This window comes from Gobio gobio (genome assembly GCF_949357685.1).
Source record: "Gobio gobio genome assembly, chromosome: 8".
In the NCBI taxonomy this organism is placed as follows: domain Eukaryota; kingdom Metazoa; phylum Chordata; class Actinopteri; order Cypriniformes; family Gobionidae; genus Gobio; species Gobio gobio.
The window spans coordinates 51,001,690-51,026,247 of record NC_137114.1 but is presented as its reverse complement, the minus strand read 5'-3'; the positions used below and the strand labels follow the sequence as shown (position 1 = coordinate 51,026,247).

At 38.3% G+C, this 24,558-nt stretch overlaps 2 protein-coding genes across 2 annotated transcripts; both read right to left on the bottom strand.

The window, feature by feature from the left end:
• Positions 1 to 592: 592 nt before the first annotated feature.
• On the bottom strand, positions 593 to 12,897 carry LOC307130708 (uncharacterized protein). Its single transcript, XM_079823830.1, has 3 exons — positions 12,823 to 12,897; positions 6,650 to 6,879; positions 593 to 3,758 (listed from the first exon to the last, which is right to left on the bottom strand). The coding sequence occupies exons 2-3, from the start codon at positions 6,732 to 6,734 to the stop codon at positions 2,818 to 2,820; spliced, it is 1,026 nt and encodes a 341-aa protein (XP_079679956.1). The 5' UTR covers positions 6,735 to 6,879; positions 12,823 to 12,897; the 3' UTR covers positions 593 to 2,817.
• LOC307130411 (E3 SUMO-protein ligase ZBED1-like) lies at positions 7,613 to 9,181 on the bottom strand (the record flags this gene model as incomplete). The annotated part of the gene is made up of 1 exon (XM_079823375.1): positions 7,613 to 9,181. The coding sequence occupies one exon, from the start codon at positions 9,179 to 9,181 to the stop codon at positions 7,613 to 7,615; it is 1,569 nt and encodes a 522-aa protein (XP_079679501.1).
• Positions 12,898 to 24,558: the final 11,661 nt, after the last annotated feature.

The window sequence follows — 24,558 nt, the reverse complement described above, 5'->3', positions numbered from 1 at the left end:
GCCCACACTGTCACTGTATGATACTTGAAATTTTTCCAGAATGGCTATACAGCTGAATAAAATTATGCTGCATTATTTTCCTGTTTAACACTGTAAAGCTGCTTTGAAACAATCTACATTGTTAAAAGCGCTATATAAATAAAGTTGACTTGACTTGACTTGACTCTTCCTACAGTCACAACACACATGATCTCTCACTTCATCATGTGTTTTCTGGTGCAGTTTAAAATGATCCAGCCTCGAAAAACTTGAGATCAGTTACACATGTGTAACTCTTAAAAGTGCAGGTGTGCAGTTTTTGCCTTTTGTTCTTGAGTTTTAAAGTTATGATGTTCCTCTTCCTCATCATTCAGTTCTTGTCTTTGCCGATTCACTTCTATCTGGTCTTAAATACACATCAAAAGTACATCCATGTTGAATTTAAAAACTCAAATTGAAGGAATTTTTTCATATATTGACAAATAACTTCTTACTGTTTCGTTACATTTGTTTCCAGTCTCTTAATTTTGGTATTTCTTTAAGCGTCCAATCAAAGAATAATTCAATGATCTTTGCATGAATAATTGAATAAAGCACAAATCTTGTGTCATTTCACAGCAACACTAGTTTATTAGTTTCACATGATTTCATGATTTACATTTTTGATCTGAAGAAAACATTTGCTCACTGTGACACAGAACAACACTTTTTAATATGAGTCACTAGATTACCTGATTGTCTAAAACTCTTCTCACACTGAGTGCAGCGGTACGGCTCCTCTCCAGTATGAACTCGCTCATGTGATTTTAGAGATCCAGCCTGAGTGACCCTTAGATGCCATTTCATCACATACAGGAATGCTACTGTAATGGAAATCACAACAAGGGCTCAGGAATACTTCCAGAAAACATTGTCTGTGAACACAATCCACCGTGCCATTCGCAGTTGCCGGTTAAAACTCTATAGGTCAAAAAAGAAGCATCTAAAGAATGTCTAAACATGATCCAGAAGCGCAGGCGTTTTCTCTGGGGCAAGGCTCATTTAAAATCGACTGTGGCAAAGTGGAAAACGGTTCTGTGGTCAGACGAATCAAAATTTGAAGTTCTTTTTGGAAAACTGGGACTCCATGTCATCCGGACTAAAGAGGACAAGGACAACCCAAGTTGTTATCAGTGCTCAGTTCAGAAGCCTGCATCTCTGATGGTGTCGGGTTGCATGAGTGCGGGTGGCATGGGCAGCTTACACATCTGGAAAGGCACCAACAATGCTGAAAGGTATATCCAAGCTCTAGAACAACATATGCTCCCATCCAGACGTCGTCTCTTTCAGGGAAGACCTTGCATTTTCCAACATGACAATGCCAGACCACATACTGCATCAATTACAACATCATGGCTGCGTAGAAGGAGGATCCGGGTACTGAAATGGCCAGCCTGCAGTCCAGATCTTTCACCCATAGAAAACATTTGGTGCATCATAAAGAGGAAGAAAAGCTAAGACAGTTGAGCAACTAGAAGCCTGTATTAGACAAGAATGGGACAACGTTCCTATTCCTAAACTTGAGCAACTTGTCTCCTCAGTCCCCAGACGTTTGCCGACTGTTATAAAAAGAAGAGGGGATGCCACACAGTGGTAAACATGGCCTTGGTCCAACTTTTTTGAGATGTGTTGATGCCATGAAATTTAAAATCAACTTATTTTCCCCTTAAAATTATACTTTTTCTCAGTTTAAACATTTAATATGTCATCTATGTTGTATTCTGAATAAAATATAAAAATTTGAAACTTCCACATCCTGGTATTCTGTTTTTATTCACAATTTGTACAGCTTCCCAACTTTGTTGCAATCGGGTTTGTACTTTGGATTTGTGATTGTATTTGGTTTGGTGAATGTATTGTTGATTGCGGGTACTAAAACATGTAACGGGCATGTTGACCTATGAGTTTGGAGGGGCGTAGCTAACCCTGTCCTTCCTCTAATTCTTCGTAAGAATAGTCTATGAACTGGAATAATCATCAACATTAATTCAATTACATACAAGAGAAGTATCTGTAAATATTATTAATATAATGGTAAATATTACATATCATAGCACAACAGTGATCAGCAATAATGATAAGCCTAATAGCCTATTCACAATAAAAATAATAATATCATATAAATCATAACATAGGAGATAGGAAGTTGATTATCCTTAACCTGAAATCTTTGTCTTATCATCCTAAAATGTGAGGCAAATGTTGGATCACAATAATTAGGGATCACAGTTTCAACAAATCCCTTCACTCAATTGGGATGTTCTCTTTTATTCTGGATGGCAAGTGCAGTGACTGTAACATTGAGTGTATTTTTCAGTATTAAACACGTATTTACCATTTTCATTATTCTTCAAAAAGAACAAAGAATTGCCATCTCAGCTGCCATAGTTGCAACTCTTGCGTCATCAGAACAAGGTGTTCAACGCACCACCGTTTCGGTTTAAAAAACGTTTTGCAACGTTTTGTCGTGGCTGAACGCAGCCCTGGTGTACAGAGCTTATGTCGTCACATGTTATCGGAAATTTCATATTTCCCACTTCTGAAGTTGTGATTATGAATTTAAAAACTCAAATTGAGGGAATTGTTTCATATATTGACAAATAACGTTTGTTACATTTGTTTCCAGTCTCTTTTAATTTTGGTATTCCTTTGAGTAAGCGTTCAATCAAAGAATAATTCAATGATCTTCGCATGAATAATTTAATAAAGCACAAATCTTGTGGCATTTCACAGCAACTCTAGTTTATTAGTTTCACATGATTTCATGATTTACATTTTTGATCTGAAGAAAACATTTGCTCACTGTGACACAGAACAACACTTTTTAATATGAGTCACTAGATTACTTGAATGTCTAAAACTCTTCTCACACTGAGTACAGCGGTACGGCTTCTCTCCAGTATGAAGTCGCTCATGTGATTTCAGAGATCCAAACCGAGTGAAACTTTGGTCACAATAAGAGCACTTGTAAGGTTTTTCTCCAGTATGAATTCTTTGGTGCTGTTTCAGATGGGCATCTTGAGTAAAGCTCTTCCCACAGTCAAAGCACATATACTCTCTCACTTCATTATGTGTTTTCTGGTGCAGTTGAAAACTGTCCAGCCTTGAAAAACTCTTTCCACAGAGAGAACACACATGAGGCTTCTTATCTGAATGAATCTGAATCAGGTGTCGTTTTAGATGTGATGATGAAATAAACACTTTACCACACTGATCACAGTTAAATGGTTTTTCTCCAGAGTGAATTCTCATGTGTGTGTCAAGGTGTGCTTTACGTGTGAAACTCTTTCCACACTGAGTGCATATATACGGTTTCTCTCCAGTGTGAACTCTCATGTGTGTGTTAAGGTCTCCTTTTTTTGTGCAACTCTTTCCACACTGAGTGCATGTATACAGTTTCTCTCCAGTGTGAATTCTCATGTGTGTGTTAAGGTCTCCTTTACGTGTGAAACTCTTTCCACACTGAGTGCATGTATACAGTTTCTCTCCAGAGTGGATTCTCATGTGTTTGTTAAGGTCTCCTTTTTGTGTGCAACTCTTTCCACACTGAGTGCATGTATACGGTTTCTCTCCAGTGTGAACTCTCATGTGCGTGTTAAGGTTTCCTTTATGTGTGAAACTCTTTCCACACTGAGTGCAGGTGTGCAGCTTTTTGGCTTTTGTTCTTTGAGTTTTAAAGGTATGATGTTCCTCCTTCACTCCATTCAGTTCTTGTCTTTGCTGTTTTACTTCCACCTGGCCTAAAATACACATCAAGTTAGAATCAGTTTAAGTGAACCCTGATTTAATAGCAGAAAGCAACAGAGATCAGGGGCCCGTTCTTCGTACCTCGCTAACTCAGTTAGCTGGATTTGATTGTTGACGATTTGGCATGATCTTGGATTGTTTGGTTCTTCGACGCTCATCCTGGACTTGCTGTCATAGCAACAGGTCCGTTAGCTTAAACCTGCTCATGAGCAGGCTTATTTCATGTAAACAGGATTGCATCTTGAGGTGATACTTAAAATCTGTCCCAGCCACTGCTACTTTATTACAAGAATTCATTACTGAACCAGGGGCAATAATAATCATTTTAAATAATAATAATATACAAATTTTAAATTGTATATGTATATGAGAATGTATATAGCCTAATATTATAATGTTGTGTATAATACTATAGACACAGCCACTTGATTAAGCGATTTATTTGTGATGGAATAATTACTTTATAATTTTATTGGAAGTTTGCACACATGTTGTACAGTTAATCTGAGCCGTACATTAATTTAAGTGACGGATATTATGGGATGGCTTGATGCAGCGCAGGAGATGCAGAGAATTTGATCTTGACCCTTAAGAAACTTTAATACTGTCACGTTACAAATCTGCTTCAAATTGAATTAAAAATTGAATTACAACATTGAAATAAAAATGTAAAGGGTGTACAAATACTGTATAAAATCGAAAATATAAATAATTGGTAATCATGTAAAAAAAAACATTTATCATTGATCTATTATAACTTTTATGTTGGTTTGGTCGTTTAGCTGTTTCCTTATAAAGGTCCAGATATTCGTGAGTTTTTTTGTGTAATTTGCCAAGTTTTTTGCCAGGTGGCTTTTTTAATTATATGATGTCATTACGTTGCTCTCTTGACGCCAGCCAATCGCTGCATTGCTGATCATGGTTTCGAGTATCGATGCATCTGCCCTCTTCAGGGAAAACAAGAACGCGCAGTGATCTTAGATCATTTAATCGAGATATTTTAATCCAATCCGCAAATTCGTTTGAAGAATCAAATTAGCCAGACATCAGTTATCACGATTAAAAGATCTGGGATCTGTCAAATCATCTCAGATATATTAAGCGAGGTACGAAGAACGGGCCCCAGGTGTCAGATCTGTCATGTGGTAAATGTTTGTTTTGACATTCACTTCTTAATATACAGGTGCTGGTCATATAATTAGAATATCATCAAAAAGTTTATTTATTTAACTAATTCCATTCAAAAAGTGAAATTTGTATATTATATTCATTCATTACACACAGACTGATATATTTCAAATGTTTATTTCTTTCAATTTTGATGATTATAACTGACAAATAAGGAAAATCCCAAATTCAGTATCTCAGAAAATTTGAATATTACTTAAGACCAATACAAAGAAAGGATTTTTAGAAATCTTGGCCAACTTAAAAGTATGAACATGAAAAGTATGAGCATGTACAGCACTCAATTCTTAGTTGGGGCTCATTTTGCCTGAATTACTGCAGCAAACGGCGTGGCATGGAGTCGATCAGTCTGTGGCAATGCTCAGGTGTTGTGAGAGCCCAGGTTGCTCTGATAGTGGCCTTCAGCTCTTCTGCATTGTTGGGTCTGGCATATCGCATCTTCCTCTTCACAATACCCCATAGATTTTCTATGGGGTTAACGTCAGGTGAGTTTGCTGGCCAATTAAGAACAGGGATACCATGGTCCTTAAACCAGGTACTGGTTGCTTTGGGTCTGTGTGCAGGTGCCAAGTCCTGTTGGAAAATGAAATCTGCATCTCCATAAAGTTGGTCAGCAGCAGGAAGCATGAAGTGATCTAAAACTTCCTGGTATACAGCTGCGTTGACCTTGGACCTCAGAAAACACAGTGGACCAACACCAGCAGATGACATGGCACCCCAAAGTGGAAACTTTACACTGGACCTCAAGCAACGTGGATTGTGTGCCTCTCCTCTCTTCCTCCAGACTCTGGGACCCTGATTTCCAAAGGAAATGCAAAATGTACTTTCATCAGAGAACATAACTTTGGACCACTCAGCAGCAGTCCAGTCCTTTTTGTCTTTAGCCCAGGCGAGACGCTTCTGATGCTGTCGGTTGTTCAAGAGTGGCTTGAAACAAGAAATGCGACAGCTGAAACCCATGTCTTGCATACGTCTGTGTGTAGTGGTTCTTGGAGCACTGACTCCAGCTGCAGTCCACTCTTTGTGAATCCCCCCCCCACATTTTTGAATGGGTTTTGTTTCACAATCCTCTCCAGGGTGAGGTTATCCCTATTGCTTGTACACTTTTTTCTACCACACATTTTCCTTCCCTTCGCCTCTATATTAATGTGCTTGGACACAGAGCTCTGTGAACAGCCAGCCTCTTTTGCAATGACCTTTTGTGTCTTGCCCTCCTTGTGCAAGGTGTCAGTGATCGTATTTTGGACAACTGTCAAGTCAGCAGTCTTCCCCATGATTGTGTAGCCTACAGAACTGGACTGAGAGACAATTTAAAGGCCTTTGCAGGTGTTTTGAGTTAATTAGCTGATTAGAGTGTGGCACCATTTAACCTTTTCACAATACCTACAATTGTAATTTTCTGAGATGCTGAATTTGGGATTTTCCTTAGTTGTCGGTTATAATCATCAAAATTCAAAGAAATAAACATTTGAAATGTATCAGTCTGTGTATAATGAATTAATATAATATACAAGTTTCACTTTTTGAATGGAATTAATTAAAAGTAACTTTTTCATGATTTTTCAAATTATATGACCAGCACCTATAGTTAAAATATGTTTGACAACTGCTATCCAAGGTTATGATCATTTAGATGCATTTCTCTATCATTTATCATCCATATACATATACTTAAGAATCAAGAATGGACACCAACCTGTTTGTTCCTCAGTGTCTTCATGTTTTATTCTGGATGGTTCTGGATAACTCATGTCTTCAATCTCCTCTTTAATAAACTCCATCTTTAACAGTCACACAGATTTCAGCTGCTACACCTGGAGTTTGTCCTTCTTTTGTAGGATGATGTGAATATGCCCAGTATGGTGAATTGTTGTGGGAGGGGCTTCACTGCAGGTGTGAACTGTGATCACTGTGTTTTGATTCAATCTGCATTTAAAAAGTACAGACCATAATGTTTAACCGAGCTGCTGAAAAGCCAAAAGTTCCCAGTTTTCACCTCATTCATTATGGTGATGTCTGAGATCTGCTGTAAATTGGCACATTAAGCACATTTTATTGGTGTCGACAGGCTGAAACAAACTACAGGATCATCACCTTTGAATTGAAATGTCTAGGGCTGCAACTAATGATTATTTTAATAATCGATTAATCTGTTGATAATTTTTTCGATGAATCGGATAAAACCCCCAAAAAACAACAAAAACCAAAAACCATTCATTTCCAACCCTTTATTCAACAACAGAACAGACAGTGCAAAACAATCTTCACAAAGTGCACAAACAGGTTGCTGCTTGAACATCCCTGAGCTATTAAAGTACAAATAAAAAAGGAATAACACAAAAAACATACACATGTATGCCTTATATATATATGCCCCATATATATATATATATATATATATATATATATATATATATATATATATATATATATATATATATATATATATGTGTGTGTGTGTGTGTAAGTGCAAAAAAATATGTATATTTTTGTTTAAAGGGACCTGAGCTGTCAGAACAATACATGTTTTTTTTTTAATAAAGAAAAATACAAATCAGAAAGCTTAACAGGATTTGTTTGAACGTTAGAACTTGTTCTCTACACTACACTCACAGACGCACACAAGCACAAACTCTCACACTCAGACACACACATGCACTCACTCTCTCTCACTCCCTTTGTTCAGACACTTTGCATTGCAATGCAAAAATGTGAGCATGTCCACATGCTCCTGGCTCAGGCTCGCGCTTTTCTTGGAGGCTATGTTTCCTGATGCAGAAAACAGTCGCTCAGATGGTGTTGAGGTGGCAGGGATGCATAGATAAGACTTGGCTAGCCTGGCCAACATGGGATATCTGTCATTGTTAGCCTTCCACCACAGTAATGGGTTTTCTGCCTTGGCAAGGCTATTTTCTCCAAAGTATGTGAGAACTTCGTTCCTCACTTGGGTGTGGACATCTTCAGCTTCGCCTGCTCTATCCTCTTCCTCACCATCAGAACCAAGGAGTGAGTCAAGTAGAGTGCCAAGAGGTGTTGATTCAGTAGCTGTAGTATCGGTGGAGGTAACACTGCAACTGCCATGCTGCCGCGCATCCATCTTCCTTTTCTCTTCAAGTGCCATTGTTTGCAGTTTAGTTTGAACATGTAGGACTTCATCAGGTGAAAGGAACTTCATTTTCTTAAACCTTGGGTCAAGGGCCGTCGCAAGAATAACTGTGTTTGATGCTCTATCTGAGAAAGCAGTCTCCCTTTTCCATCTCTCCTGCAACTGCTGCACAGCAGTGAGTTGGAAAGCCCGCAGTGGGGCTGACTCGTAGGTGGACTTCAACAGCCCCTTCACAAATGGAGGTATTGCAGATATTGTTGCATATTTCTGTCCACTCATGAACACAGTGACGCATTCAAAAGGCTTAAGGACGGTTGAAAGCTGTTCCAGCAGGCTCCACTGGTCTGGTTTCAGATCCAGGTACCTTTTGCCTCTCTGTGTGACAGAGCTGTCGGACAGTGTTGCTGTTACAGGCCACCTTTGCTCAAGCAGTCGGCTTATCATATAGAATGTGCTATTCCACCTTGTGCTTATGTCTTGAACAAGGCTGTGCTCAGGTGTGGCCATTTGTTGTTGTTTTTCTCTGAGCTTACTGCTGGCTAGCTCACTTTTCTTAAAATGTTCTACCAGACATCTTGCAGCCCCGACAGCTTTTTCAATGCTTGGTTGCTTCAATGCAGCATTAATCACAAGTTGCAAAGTATGGCCTGTGCAACGGACAGGGGACCACCCATGCTTCTCCTCCAGGATATTTGCTGCAGCCACAATATTAGCACCATTGTCATGGACTATGGCAATGATTTTGTTAGGAGGAATTTCAAATCTGGCTACTACCTGCTCCAACCACTCTGCAATGTTAGATGCAGTATGTCTGTCCTGCAGTGGCATGGTAGTGAGGAAGAATGACTGCATGTCCCAGTCATCTGTGATGTGGTGGCATGTAACGCCAAGATAGGCTTCCGTTGCTACACTTGTCCATACATCAGTGGTAAGAGCAAGTTTGCTGTTGTTGGTGTTTATTGCAGTCTTCACTTCCTTGAATGTCTCTTCATATTTTCTCTCCATGAGCTTCGTGGAGTGGGTCCTGGAGGGCAGAGTGTAACCAGGGTTCAAAGTGTGGATCATTTTAGTAAAGCCGACATCTTCAGCCATCGACAGAGGCCTCATGTCAGTGACGAGCATGTTGAGTATACTATCCGTCAATAAAGCGACTTGCTGTGGTGTACATGATGCATTTCCAATCAAGAACCCTCTCATGGTTTGCTGTTTTTTTCTGGAATCAAAAAGATAGTATGAGTATGTGTACTAGCACAGTTTACATCAACTCAATACACACACACACACACACACACACACACACACACACACACACACACACACACACACACACACACACACACACACACACACACACACACACACACACACACACACACACACACACACACAAAGTTCACTTTAATCTTATTCATTAAATTATTACCATCATTGTAGTATGTGCAAGTTAAGTTCATTTATACACCACATTTAAACACATATTAAGATGACCAAGTCCTATAAAAGAACTTTAAAATTAAATTAAAAAGTACAACACACAAATATATTTGTCAACAATAATCGATTTGGGACAAAGCACATAATTTATACATGACAACAGATCAGTTTTAATTTTGACAGAAAATTTTGATTTGGTTTTAGTCACAGTCTTTTGACTAAAATGCCATCTAGTTTTAATTATGTTTTAGTCATTTGAATTGTTTTGGTATTAGTCTAGTTTTAGTCAACTAAATATCACAAGATTTTAGTTGACTAAATCTAATGGTTTTAGTTAAATTGTAATGCATTTAGAATTTCTCTAAAATTTCCAAACCCATAATATACTCATGGAGAAAACATCTACTGTATTAACCTATTAACATGAATAATATTAAAATTTGAACATGCAATACAGACAGATTTAACTGCTGTGATATAAAAAAAAAAATCTTAAAATGAAATTAACCCCTCCTCCTAAAGAACACAATGTCTTCTTTTCAATGAATGACATATGTATTCTTTTTAACAACTTGCATACAACATTCCTTATGGACTAAATATAATTAATATATAATAAATATAATAAATCATTATTAAAGCTAAAGAGCAGTGAGTGATTTTCTCTGTCTTTTGTTTGATTAATATTAAGAGCACAGACGGCAGCAGGTTTATAGACTGCTGTGATTTTAAGACCGAATGCTGACCGAAAATGACAATAGATATTAGTCATAGTTTTTGTCATTCAAAGCTGGTTTTTATTTAGTTATCATCTCGTTTTCGTCTGTGAAACAAATGTTGTTGATGAAAATATATTCATCAACGAAATTAACATAGCAACATATTGAAAATGAATAGGCCAAAAAAGGCGAATGAATAACAACGTGCCTTTAGTCTATAAACTATACCACCCCTGCTTTACTACTGTTATTAACGAGCTAACGCTAACTTGTCATGCTTGTCAAGCTGGATAACGAGTAAACACCAGCACCAGAAGAGCTACTGGAGGGACGTTACGTTACGCTCCTCACTTCAAAACGCAACAAAAGTAGGATTTTGAAGTAACTTACCCTGCTGTTGAACTCCCTTCCTCCTCATCAAGGACTCCAAGATGTTTGCGCTTTAGTTGCTGAATCATCGCTGTGGTGCTCCCATGCCACGCCATGTCGCTTTTTCATATCTTGCAATTAACACACTTTTTTGAATTATTTAGTGTGAAGTGCTCCCACACCTTGGAAGACTTGGGTCGTTCTGGTTTCGTCTCCGATGCACTTTCCTCTACCGCCGCTCTGCTCCGCTAATTTTTTTTTTTTGTTGCTCCGCTCTGCTTCGCGCTCAACCTCGCTTTTTTTGTATTCAAACATCTCCGCGTCATAATTGAGTGGCGTAATAGTCGCGCGACACAACGAATCGATAATGGAATTCGTTGCCAACTCTTTTAATAATCGAATTTAATCGATTTTATCGATTTGTTGTTGCAGCCCTAGAAATGTCCCTTCAGTTCTTGTCTTTACTCTTTTACTTTCATCGGGTCTGAAATAAAATAAAGGATGTAAAATCAGTTCAAGGAGGAAAAATGTGAAGATTCAAGTGAACCCTGATTTACCCTTATGGAAATGAACCTTGGTTTTTACTATAGTAAAAGTGTAGTAATCATGTTTTTTTGGCTAATTGATTACCATTTATATAACCACTAGGGATTCCACAATTCTCAATATAATATTGAACCATTTGGTACAGCATTCACGGTTCAATACGCGCTTGTGAATTGCGTTTTTTTTTTCTTTCGGTTTTGCATTTAATGAATTATTTTTCTACACATTCTATAATTTGCCCAATATACTGAACAACGCGACATACATTCACATCAAACGTTAATGGTGGTAGATACTCATGGGTGACTACAGTTATTCACAATCACGAAAGTTCATTATTTGCATGCGTTTTAAAGCCTTGACGGTTAAACATTTAATTTGTGTACTTACGCGCTGTTTTAACATGCACTTTTCTGAGCGCGAGCACTAAAAGCCTGTCAAACAGCTGATTACTGGACTAAGTAGTCTTACTGCGCTAATACTGTCATATACACACAAGGATAACATAAACACAGTCGGTTATGTCTAAAGTGAAAGTAAAATTGGCTCTGTATATTAGATGCATGCAGGTCTTGAATTGACAGCAAAAGGGACAGTTCACCTCTAAAATAATGTCATTATTTACTCTAATGTTGTTCCAAACCTGTATTCATTTCTCCTGTTGAACACAAAGTTGAATACCAGACAGCTGATGGTAGCCATTGACATCCATATTATTATTTATTACAATGGGGACCAGCAACTGTTTGGTTTCCAACGTTCTTCAAAATATATTTTATGTCCAACAGAAGAAAGAACTTTATTCAGGTGTAAAACAACTTGAGCGCCAGTAATTGATTACAGAATTTTAATTTTTGAGTGAACTATCCCTTTAATGTTAATAAAACAACAAAGGACAAATTGCTCTTGACTTAAACACTTTAATACAGTAGCTTTAATAAGACTTTTATAGTGAAGTCTATGTAATGTTTTATTTACATTTATTCATTCAATTACATACTTAAATGCTGCTGTACAGCTCTGAGCTACCACTGTAAATCTTTATATATATTTATTTTATATTATACAATACACTAGGAATGTGTACAAGGGTTTTTTTTTTAAGTAAAATTTTAATTAAGTAAGGTCTTTCAAGTCTTCTAAGTAAAATAAATAAAGAGTATTGCAAAATATATATATATTTTTCTGTTCCTGTCACCTAAGAATAGAATAGCAAAAAACAGATGTGACAAGCCATCAGAACCGAACCGATTGTTAAAAACAGAGGTATGTATTGAACTGTGGACTAATTGTTGCATCCCTAATAACCACAGTTTTACCACAAATGCCATGGTTAAACTATGGTTAAAGTAGCAAAGCCATGGTTAATTTGTGGTTACCACGGTTTAACTATAATAACCATGCTTTTTGGTTTTATTTGTAGTAAAAAGATGGTTCATTTTCGTAAGGGTATCTGTCTATCAAATATCAGATTTATGATGAGCCAAAGTTTAGTTCTGTCATTCTACAGTCAAAATATGAATAATAACTGCTGTACAAGATTATGATCGAAGTGCATGTCATATATCCCTAGACTATTTGGATATTTTTCACAGCTCTTATGATTATCTTACAATATATGAACTAAGTCAAACAAGCCAGTGATCATCATCCATGAAACAATCCATAAATGACGTTAGTTATGGGTTTGTTTACCTCGTGTAGTTTGTCAGTTCTCTCATCTATCTTCACTTTTCAGGTCCGTGCTCTCCAGCTGCCGCAAACGCGCTCTCAGCTGTCGTGAACACCTGCCGCACGCATTGAGCAGCAAACGTTTCTCGCTTGTTTCCTCCAGGGGGCGCTCGGTGACTCGAAATAACCGAGAGAAATAACAGCAGCACCACATTAACCCGAGCTGCTGAAAACATCTCTGTCTCATTCAGTTTAGATCCATTTTCATATCATTTATCAAGCTGAGACTAAACCTTTGACATGTTTTAAAATCTGTTCCAGCCTCAGAATTATAACAGTTTTAGGACATTTATTATACAGAGCCTATGGACGGCACAAGTCCACAATATTCTTTCACAAACCTGAAGTGAATGTGAGATGTGTTAATTTATAAATAAATGACATCTATGAAAAAAAATCTTTAATGTGTAACCAGTGTCTCAAGTTATGAAAGACTTAATTCTGCGTTGTGTAGATTTATGGATTTATACACGGGACAGCAGGCAGCAGTTTCACTTTATTTTTTATTCCTCTTAGAGAGTGAATCGCCCTTGTTTTCTCCCCCATTCAGTTACAATTCAAAAGGGACAAGAAGGAGCATGAAACAGAAATCACATTATACAAGAAAATGGTTTAACACAGAAAACATACCTGATATAAAACACAAATATAAGCAGCCTCTTTGAGTGTGAATCGCCTTTTTGTTTCTATAAGATAAATGTGATGTGCACTATGAATATACATTCATAAATGATTAAATAGTACGCAAAATATTTACAAATGTGTTGTAAGTTATCTTAAAATTGTAGATCATGAAATAAATCAAACAGATCAGATGGTTATTGGATGTAATTTATAGATTATTTTTCACTTACACATCATTAAGTATTTATGTAAAAATATTTTATTATCATTATATGTCAATAAATAATGGTTAATATTGTGTTGGTCCTCCACCCGTCGAGGCATGGACTCCACTAGACCCCTTAAAGGCGGCATGAAATCAAATTTTACTATTCGTATTTTTATATTTAATATTGTATTGTTTACTATAACTGATTTATCTGTGCACTTCATTATTTTTTAAAAATTCATTTAGCCTTATAATCTTTAATCAAATATGTTAACTTTCCCTCCCCCATCGAAAAGACCTCTCTTCTCTCCCGGTCATGTGCCATGGCGCGAGGGCGGGGTTATCGCCCCGTCTCGTTTCTGCCCCGCCTCTCAGAAACCTTTCACTGATCGTTGCATGGTAGTTAGGTGCATTTTTCTCGGTGTACACAATACCTTCTTCAAGAAGGACTTGAGGCAAAAAGAGAGAAATAAAAGCTTTTTTTAATGAAAAATTACTCAATATAGTTGGAGGAACAGCTTGTCGTGACGGCTCGCACTTAGGAATGCAGCATGTGTGAACGCGTTTTACAGACATAAAGCCATAAAAGGCTTAAAATAAGTGAAATCTGTAGCATAAACCAGCGAAAAGTGAGGAAATATGCTCAATAACATATGTAGAAAAGATTTAGAGAGAAAATACATTTATTTAAGAGATAGATCAAGTTTTTCTCCACAACTGAGTGCAAACTTCAAATCTGCCTCCATTTTGTTAACAACGCCCAACTTCCAACGATCCAATCAATTCCCGCAGGACGAAATCAAGCCTCGCCCTACATTTTTTCTAATTTCAGAAGCCGTTTCACTCAGATATACGTCACAATAAGGAGAAAAAGACGATCTCAGCTTCCGTTTCATGCCGACTTTAACAGAGCCAGCCCAAGGCATAAGCGAACTAAGCGGCTGCTTAGGGCCCTCTTCGCCACCAGGGGGCCTCCAAGAGCACATGAAATTACTTGCTGCATGTTGCTTTATTGAAATCGCGAAATGGCCTTAAAGACCCTGTAAAGGCAATTCTAAAAAAAAATTCTAAACAGATTATAAATGTTAGACATGTATTGCTAAAACACACTGCAAAGACTGTGAACTGTGTAGTACTGAATTCAGAAGTTAGACCGTTAAACAGTTTTTCACTGTTGCTGTGTTCCGGATTTTCTAGGCGGGGCTAAACGGTGGCTCCATGACGCACTGAAGTCACCGAGCCTGGCTCCTCCCTTAACACTATAAGTAGAGCACATTCGCATCAGTTTGCCGCTCAATCGCGAGTTACTGTCAGTACTATTAGTTACTACAGCCTACAGTTTGCTAGTTAGCTATGCCTTCGTCACGGAAATGCGTATTACCTGGATGTGATTACTTACAAAACAGATCGGTGTCCTTATTTCAATTTCCGAAAAACGATCATCTCAAGAAGAGGTGGATTAATTTTGTGAAGAGCCACTTTGATGGAGAGCTGAGGATCACCACCAACACCCGCCTCTGTAGTGATCATTTTACACAGGAAAGTTTTATAAACTTTCGTCGGAGACAACTGGGATTCACTGATTACCCGCTGTTACTGGTGAATGGGGCTGAACCGACAATCTCCCGCCTCGAACTTCATCCTCCTGTCCCGCCGACATCTGGCATCATTGGCAGTAATGTCACGTGCCCATCTATGAGTGTAAGTTTCTTGTGCGCTTATGTTATAATTATAGTAACTTAGGTAGTCCACAGTAACTCTACTACATTTTTTGGTTTCCTTAGACAAGTAATTTCAATTATTATCTGTTCACAAAGCAGTCCCTTCCAACCAGAAGAGAGACAGAGTGCCAGTGTGAAAACATGCATAAAGTCACCCGAGAAATTGGATGTCAGACAGATCACTTTGTGGGAAAAAGGACTGTGGCCACACAACTTTCTAAAAGAACACTAGGCAACAGAAAGAATACAGGTATGTTGAGAGGTCGATTGACTAGTTTGTCTTTTTGAATGTATGCAATGACAGGTGAAGACCGATTTTCTGTATGCACAATGTATTTGCACATCCATGGAATGATCCTCATATGGTTAAACGTATCGTTGTTCACGGATTAATTCGACTGAAAGTTTATAATTTGCACGTGTTTTGTCTCACTGGTTTTCATATTTGATAGATTTTAAACCATTACATGGCTAAAAGAGGCAAACGAGAATATCATTCTCCGTTCCGTTCATTCTCCGTGCGCTTTTATCTGCGCGCTGCCGCACACACACACACACACACACACACACACACACACACACACACACGTTTCAGAGAGCGCGCAAACTGAATTGAATACTTTTGTACCTGAAATGAATAGTTTAAACCTATTTGTAACTTCGATAAAATATATATTGTGTTTATCTACGCTTGTAATTCATGTATTTTTTATTTTTTTTACTGATTACTTGCCTTTTAATAATGTTTGAAATCTATTAGCTAGGCTAGTAGTTTTGGCTGTTGTATCAGAGTAAAGTAGGCTTCAAGTATTAAATAATTTTTTTCTTGCTTATCTGAAAAAATGATTTGAGGCTTAGAAAATGTAATCTGATCAGAACTGCGTTTTGTGATCCGTTGAACCACTATCTCACACCAATGAACACAGACCGTAAGGGGATAAGGACGTAAATGTTGTTGGTTTTTTTTTTTTTAAATCTGTTCTATTTACATAGCTCCACCTCTTTTACAAATATAAACACTATACTTAAAGAACTCTTATTACTATCCTTATTTATATATATATATATATATATATATATATATATATATATATATATATATATATATATATATATATATATATTTCCAGGTTCTCAAGCTACTGTATCCACAAAGAGTGTTGCTGTGGGCAACACCACATCCAAGCTTCTTCCACTCTGCTCTTCAACTCCACTTAAACGGAAAGCAGTATCACCTGATAGACCGCCAAAGCGCTCTCTCTTGGAGTTTCCCTCTTTTCAGGAATCTGTCACCAGTTTCAACATGACAGATCCTGATGACTCCACCTACCTCCCCAGCATGTCTGAAATGGTTGACACCACCAGTGAAGAGTAAGTTAACTGTCATTTTACTATGAAGCTGAGAAATTTGAAATAATACATTTTGTAACAAGTATTTTTTTTTTCTCCTTTCCTTTGTCAATAGAGCACCATCCAAGCCACCACAGGATATGGTGAAATACTTGATATATGAGGAGTGCCTGCTTGAGCTTTTTAAATTCTGCCCCACCTGCTCAAGAGTCTGCAAGGTGATACAACTTGTAAAAGGAACATTCCTTTCTGTGACCCAGAAGTGCCTCCACCAGAGTTGTTCTTACACCAGAGAGTGGAAGAGTCAACCACTTCTGGGCAGCTCTCCAGCAGGGAATCTGCACCTATCAGCCGCTGTCTACTACACAGGCTCTTCTTTCATCCAGATTAACAAGGTTTGTAAAAAAGAATTACATTATTTATAAATAAAAAGGCCAGTGCATTACACAGTGCTACAGTGGGATGTAGCACATGCTATTTATGATTTTACTTTACAGGTGCTCAATGCAATGCATGTGAGAACCTTCAGCAGGATGACGCATCGAAATCATGTACACAACTACATTCTGCCTTCTGTGCTGCATAAATGGCGATCGCACCAGACCGACCTGCTTGAGGGACTAAAACAGAAAGAAACTGTATCTCTTGGTGGTGATATGAGAGCTGACAGTCCAGGCCATTGTGCAAAGTATGGGTCATACTCCATGATGGATCTCAGCACAAACAAAATTGTTGATATCCAGCTCATACAGGTAAATTGATTATAAAAACCAAGTAGGTAGTATTTGCCAGGGAAACTCTTGTGATATTTGGAGAAAATAATTATATTTCAGACTTTAGATGTCTGTATTTAAAGAAATGTTATGTCTGTTTATGATCCACAGAGCAATGAAGTGGGAAGCAGTGTCCGGATGGAAAAGGAAGGGCTTATCCGGAGTCTAGAATTTCTCGAAAAATCTGGTGTCAAAGTTACTTCCCTGGTGACAGACCGACACACCCAGGTTCAAAAGTTTGTCCGGGAACAGAAACCAGACATTGACCACTTTTACGATGTATGGCATTTATGTAAAGGTAGGATAATTTAGAAAATGTAGTTTATTGATTATTTGTAGCACAGCTAATCCTGTGAAACATTAACTCCCACTGTAGAACAAATGTATTACATCTTTTTAAACTGTTCTCAGCGCTCGCCAAGAAGGTGGATGCCATGTCCAAGGAGAAAGACTGCAACATGGTCAAAGTGTGGCAAAAGAGCATCAAGAATCACCTCTACTGGTCAGCATCCGGTTCATCCAATGGAGAGGAAACGGTGGCAAAATGGACATCTCTTCTGAACCATGTCCAGAATGTGCATGTCCATGAAAATCCACTCTTCCCCAAGTGCCTCCACCCTCCTTCTACTGACAAAAACAAGTGGCTGAAGCCCGGTACGCCGCTATTCAATAGCAAGTATGCTAATCCTGTAGTATACTCTCTGCTGCTATACACTCATCTTTTATGTATTGTTTATTCTCTGTTCTCCTCTAGCAACAAAGGCCATCCACAAGCTGGAGAAGGTGCTAATGAGCAAGCGTGTTCTAGGTGATGTTAAAAAGCTGAGCCCTCTCTACCAAACATCTGCCTTGGAGGGGTTCCACAGTGTGATTATGCGGTTCGCACCAAAAAATGTGGTCTTCTCATACTTGGGGATGCTCTGCAGGTAAATTTGTATAATCATGTTGTCAATATTGTATACTAACAGCCTTTTGCTAACAACCAAGCCACACTGTCTACATGAGCAGCGTGTGCAAAGCCACACAGGTAGAGAGTGATGGGGCAGTGTGGCCATGGCGTAATAATGCTGGAGTAATCACATGTAAATTCTCATTTCAGACTTTACCTGGCTGCATTGCATTTCAATGAAAATTCTGGCCGTACGCAAGCGAGGACGGCAGCAGGAGAACTGCAGTACAAAATAAAATTTCCCAAGGCCAAGAGAGGGGAACATGTGGTGTCCATGGTGAAGACCAAATATTCTACTGGTTAGTTAATTCTCAGTTGTCTTTTGGTATCTTCATACTAACATATACATGATACTGCATTTATGCATTTAGATTTTGGCACCACCTGAGTGACAAGGTGCCAGCATGACAAGCAGTAAAAACAAAATTTCTACTGCAGTTACTTATGTGCTCTTGCCTGTGTTTTAGAATATGTTACTGAGCTTACGGATATCCTCTTTAACGAGGTCATCCAGGACCCTGCACCCTTTGTGGCTGATATGAAAGCAGTGCCTGTTCCTGGATTCCTGTGCTCACAGTATGAGCGACCTGAGAAATCCGACGCAATTGCTAGCCATGTGTCCAGGTTCAGCTGTCCAGGTTGTGAGGGACCAGCTCTAACACACAGTGACCCAACACCCATCTAACTGGGTAATATATACAGTACATTAGGGTTGTTACAAATACAATATTGACTTGTTGCACAATATATATGGACATGATGGTCCAGATTTGACAGTAAGTTGTGACACATACAATCATTACTCAAACTGGTTTACAGCTGTCTAAAATTTATTTAAAGTATTAATTGTGTACATGGCATATTACCAAACAAGTACAATATATAAAGACTTTTTACATTTTAAATGGGAGGCTTAAAGCCTGTGTACTCCCCATCTTCATCCGGGTACTCCTGGTGAATACGGAGCACAACACAAGAAGGTATGACAACCCTGTTGTGCTTTCCCAAGTATCCCCAGCACCAGGAAACAAAACATCTGTAGGCCAGGTAGCGAGCACGACTGTAATGACAAAATAAAAACAAAATGTCATGGCACATGATAATGGTTGTCTTCTGTCTGATAATTGCACCAACAAAAAAAATGTAACTGACCAGCTGGTAGTGCTATAAATGTAATATGTACCATGAAAAATATGGTGTTATTTTCTTTCATTTATAGTCCGTCGACATTTTGAAGGAAATGTTTCTATAAAGAATACTCTTGTTACTTGTTGAGGAGTTTATCTGTTTGCTTAGGTGTGGCCAGGACGAACCGTGAGGGTAGAACAACCCCTGTGAAAAGTGTAATTAATTTGTTTGATTGATGCATGGACAAAAACAGCCTTGGTCTTATTTTTTCTCTCCTTTTTGGTCAGGTCTAAAAGAACGGGAACCCAGAAGATGACTGTTTGATTCATCAACCTGCAGTCTGCCTCAAATCATTCATGTATACATTAATAAACTTTTTTTTTGCATAAATAGTGACTTGGTTCTTGTGTCCTAAAAGACGGGCATGCCATATGATCAGCACGAACATAATTTCTAAACATTCAAAATTAATACAAATAATTGTATTGTCTAACTTACACAGCTCTTTCCTTCATCTCCAGTGGCCCATGGTCTGCCTGGTAGGTGTTTAGAGCATTTTGCAGGGAGTATGGGTTCAGGCAGACAGGCTCAAGGCCTGGATGGAGAGTCATGCACTGTGGCTCTTCAGGAAGCTCTCCACATCTATTCTGAACCTGTTGGAGTATGTCATAAGGTGTTTTAGTGCTAGAGATCTAATACTCTACTAGTTGTTCATACTTTTAATGGTCATTGTGGGAGATCATTTTTATTTTAATCTTTACATACAGCATTAATGTCTTTGCAGCAGACATTCTCATCCTCTGTGGGCATCGTCCTGCATTCTCCACAGGTGCACCTACAGTTTAATTCACAGTATGACTAAATATATTGACAGACATTTGAGTGGTAAATTCTATATTATTAACAATCGTACAGAAAGGTTATCTGATCAATATTCATATATTAACAGGCATATTCTGTTTCTCAGCTTTAGAGCATATAGTTTAATCTGTGACTATAAAGTGGCAAAATACGTTTTAGTCTGTTTTTTATTGGTAGCCCAACTTATTTGGCGAAGTTTATGCTAGTTACATATTGTTAGCTAAATTGCATAAAATTGAGAGGAAAAAAAACTTACCATTCTGTTGCAGACCGAGGGGGACGATGTTGATTATCGAATAGCTGGTCAATGTCCTCTGAACTTGTTTCTGGCTCTGGAGGCTCAAACATGTATGGTTTTGCAAATCCAATTAAGCTGCTAGGAGCATCCATTCCGGCTGTAGCGGTGACAGTTGACTGAGGCGGCGGCAGCTTTCCCGCGAGTGGGGGTGGTTTCAGCGCAGTTAGCGGACACGCCCCCAGCGTTTGAGAGCAGAGAATACCGCTCATTTTTTCAAGATTTTGATAGCTTATTTTATTTACTTGGCGACTTTTTTTATCATTCAAATTTGGCTGGGTGGTTAATAACACATTCTTCTGTGGTTTGACAAACTCAGAACACATACTTAATTTTGACTTTACAGGGACTTTAAACAATTACTAGATAAACTGCACTTTAAAAAAAAAAAAAGCGTTATAATATATGCACGGATTGATTCTGACAGCACTGCACGAGCTAGCAGCACCATTGGCTGGACACTATTCGCTTGTTAGCCAGCGTTCAAAGCAGGGCTCCGAACCGGTTCAAGGAACGAAAACGAAAACCGGAAACGAACGAAATTTTAAGAGGAACAAAAACGAAATCAAAATCAATTTGAATCGTTCTGAACAGAAACGTTAATTTGAAATGACCATTAACCGGTTAATAACGTTATTTTATCGCTCTCTTTAATATTTAAATTTGGCAGTGACCAATCATGAATTGAGTAGTACAGCATGTGACGTTGACGTATCACGCGTGAGTGAAATGCCCGCACACCATCATCTATGAATCTACCGGTAACGCAAGTCAGTGTAGAGCGCGCATTTTCATGCCTCAAGGACATTTCTTTCCCCGCTGAGGTCTACAATGAATGTGCAGGTATTGGAGAACATTCTTTTCGTATGTTTAAATAAGCAGTACGGACTTTAAGCTCAAATAGACTGATTTAGGCTAGTTTATGGATTCCGTTTAAGCCTATCCAAGTAGGTTACTAGCATCTATCAAACATTTTTCCTATAGTCTTTCAGATTGCCAATACAGGACAGGTCAATGTTTTCTATATAGACGGTTGATGCTTCGTATTAAATGGTATGTTAGATTGCATTAAATGATCAAGCTTTATTAGCTGACTGAATTTGATTATGTGATGCAAGGACGTGTTGCGCAGTGTTTGCTTTGAAATTAGCAGTTGACGGTGCATTAAACGAGCAATGGTTATCCAGTTTATTTATTCTTTATTCATGCAATTTTTTAAACAAGTCGTGTTGAAAAAAAGTACATACAAAGAATGTTATCACTCTTCTGAAAAGATTTAGGCATATAGAGGGCCACTTTCGATTGTCTAACGCTCCATTAAAACAGGTCAATATTTGTCCCGCTGTTTATGCTTTGTAATTAATGCATGTATTTCTGTTGTGGTTTTAAAAATGTTATGAAATAAATATTCAAGTTTAATTACCATGCGTTATATTATTATTGAGTGAAAATAAGTCTATTTATACATATTTGTTTAAAGTATAGGCTAAATTAAAATAACGTTATTAACCGGTATTTTTTTTTTATCAAACCGTTTTCGGAACAGTAATGTTTATTGAGGAACGCAAAAACGGAAACGCTATAATATCGATTCTGCTCGGAGTGAACCGATTGATATTTTTTTCCGTTTTTAAGCCCTGGTTCAAAGTCCAAAGTGCGAGAAAAATCAGCGCTGAAACGGTGCTACGTCAGTTGCCCGGTAACCTTTTTATATCAGTGAGCCGAATGATGATTCGGATCGCGTGTCAAACCGCCAAACTGCTGAAATTTGGCGATTCAAACCGCTGAATCGACTCGCTGATTCATAACGCTTCGAAGCTTCATGATGCCTTGTTTTGAAATCGTCATCACTATGTAAGTCGTTATTTAGGGTTTTTTTGCGCACAAAAACTATTATCGCCGATTCATAAAGTTATTTTAGAACCACTGTAGTGAGATGGACTTTGTAACGACGTCTTTAGTACCTTTTAAGGGTCTTGAGAGTGTAAAGTGTCATTGTGCCAATGGAGGCCTTTCAGAGCCATCAGATTTCAACTAAAATATCTTAATTTCTGTTCCAAAGATGAACGGAGGTCTTATGGGTGTAGAACGACATGAGGGTAAGTAATTAATGACAGAATTTTCATTTTTGGGTGAACTAACCCTTTAAGACCAGCTGCGGGTTGTTTGGAGCGCTGCATGAAGAGAGAGATAGCGAGAGAGAACAAGAGGGAGGGGAGAAAACACATCACACTGTTCAACAACAATTACGTCACGGGACGTAACAAAACCATAAAAATTCTTGTTTTTAAAAGTCTTTTAATGCCCACCAAGGCTGCATTTATTTGACCAAAAATACAGTAAAAACGGACAGTAAACAACACAATATAACAACACTTATCACAATAAACACATAAACATACACTTCAACTAAATATCATATACCTGGCCACAGCTTTCAACAACTTTTCAAACCCAGGCACAAACCATCACAACTGACTGTACAACATATTTTAATACACATGATTTTACAAAATATCAGATTTGAAAACTATTACATCAAACATATCAGATAAGCATTTGATTTACCTCAATGAAAATAAATAGATCGCAGCCACCTATCTGGCGTTGTCACACTCGGCAACAGCTTACGACAACTGTTGTCGATCCCAGGCATAAACCATGATTAACATCTACATAACACATTTAGATACACATAATTATAAAAACTATTGAATCAAACATCACCAATGAAAGTTTGATTTACCTTAAATGAGGAAAGAAAACCTGCAGCCACCTATCTGGCGTTGTCGATTCAATGTGCACGCCACCATTACTTCTGAGCTAGCGCTACTCCATTCATAAAGAGGACACGGGACCAGATAATACCGTATTCACCCTACCAAGCAGGACTACCGTAAATACTATGGTGGTTACAGCCATCACAGATGCCAGATAGTGTGCCCTCGTAGTGCCAGATGTTAGGTCCAACAGTCTCACTCCGTTGTTAATAGGAACTAACACCCTCGATCCACTGTACGAACAGTTTTGTGATGACAACACATTTCGAAAGAGTGATTACTGTGGCTACCACCAAGTCCTGAGAACCCTACAAATGAGACACAAGCATAGTTTAAATGGCAGACTAGGTCTCGTCAACTTGAGAAATAATGAGCCAAGTGTAATCTGTGCTGGTGAAAGGATAGTGCTAGAGGGATATGCGAATATCGACAATGCAAACAATGAACAATGTGTTTTGCTTGAGCAACCTACAGTGTCATCCTTACCTGGGGGAATTTTTGTCGAAAGTTGTCTCATTAATGTCCCAAGAGACACCCCATACAAGATACCTGTAGTGGTAAAGAATGAAACTGATCGAAATATCTCTCTTCCTGTTAGGTGTATCATCGGTGAACTTAGTGCTGTAAAAAAGATTGTTCCAACTCAGAACCCCGCTAGTTGCAGTAGCCACCAACAGCCCACTAGCCAAACAAACAAGCAGCAAAGCTCAAACCTAACCTTCGACTTTGGAGAATCACTTTCCGAGGAGTGGAAAGCTCGAATGACAAACAAGTTAAACACATTTTCAGATATTTTCTCTCAGCATGATCTCGACTACGGACATGCAACAAAAGTGAAACATTCAATCAAACTCAAGGATGAGACACCTGTCAAGCAGCGCCCACGTCCTATTCATCCTCAGGATTTTGATGCAGTGAGGCATCACCTGCAGTCTCTCCTTGAAGCAGGGATCATTTGCGAATCACAGTCTCCTTTTGCATCTCCAATAGTCGTAGTAAAAAAAAGAACGG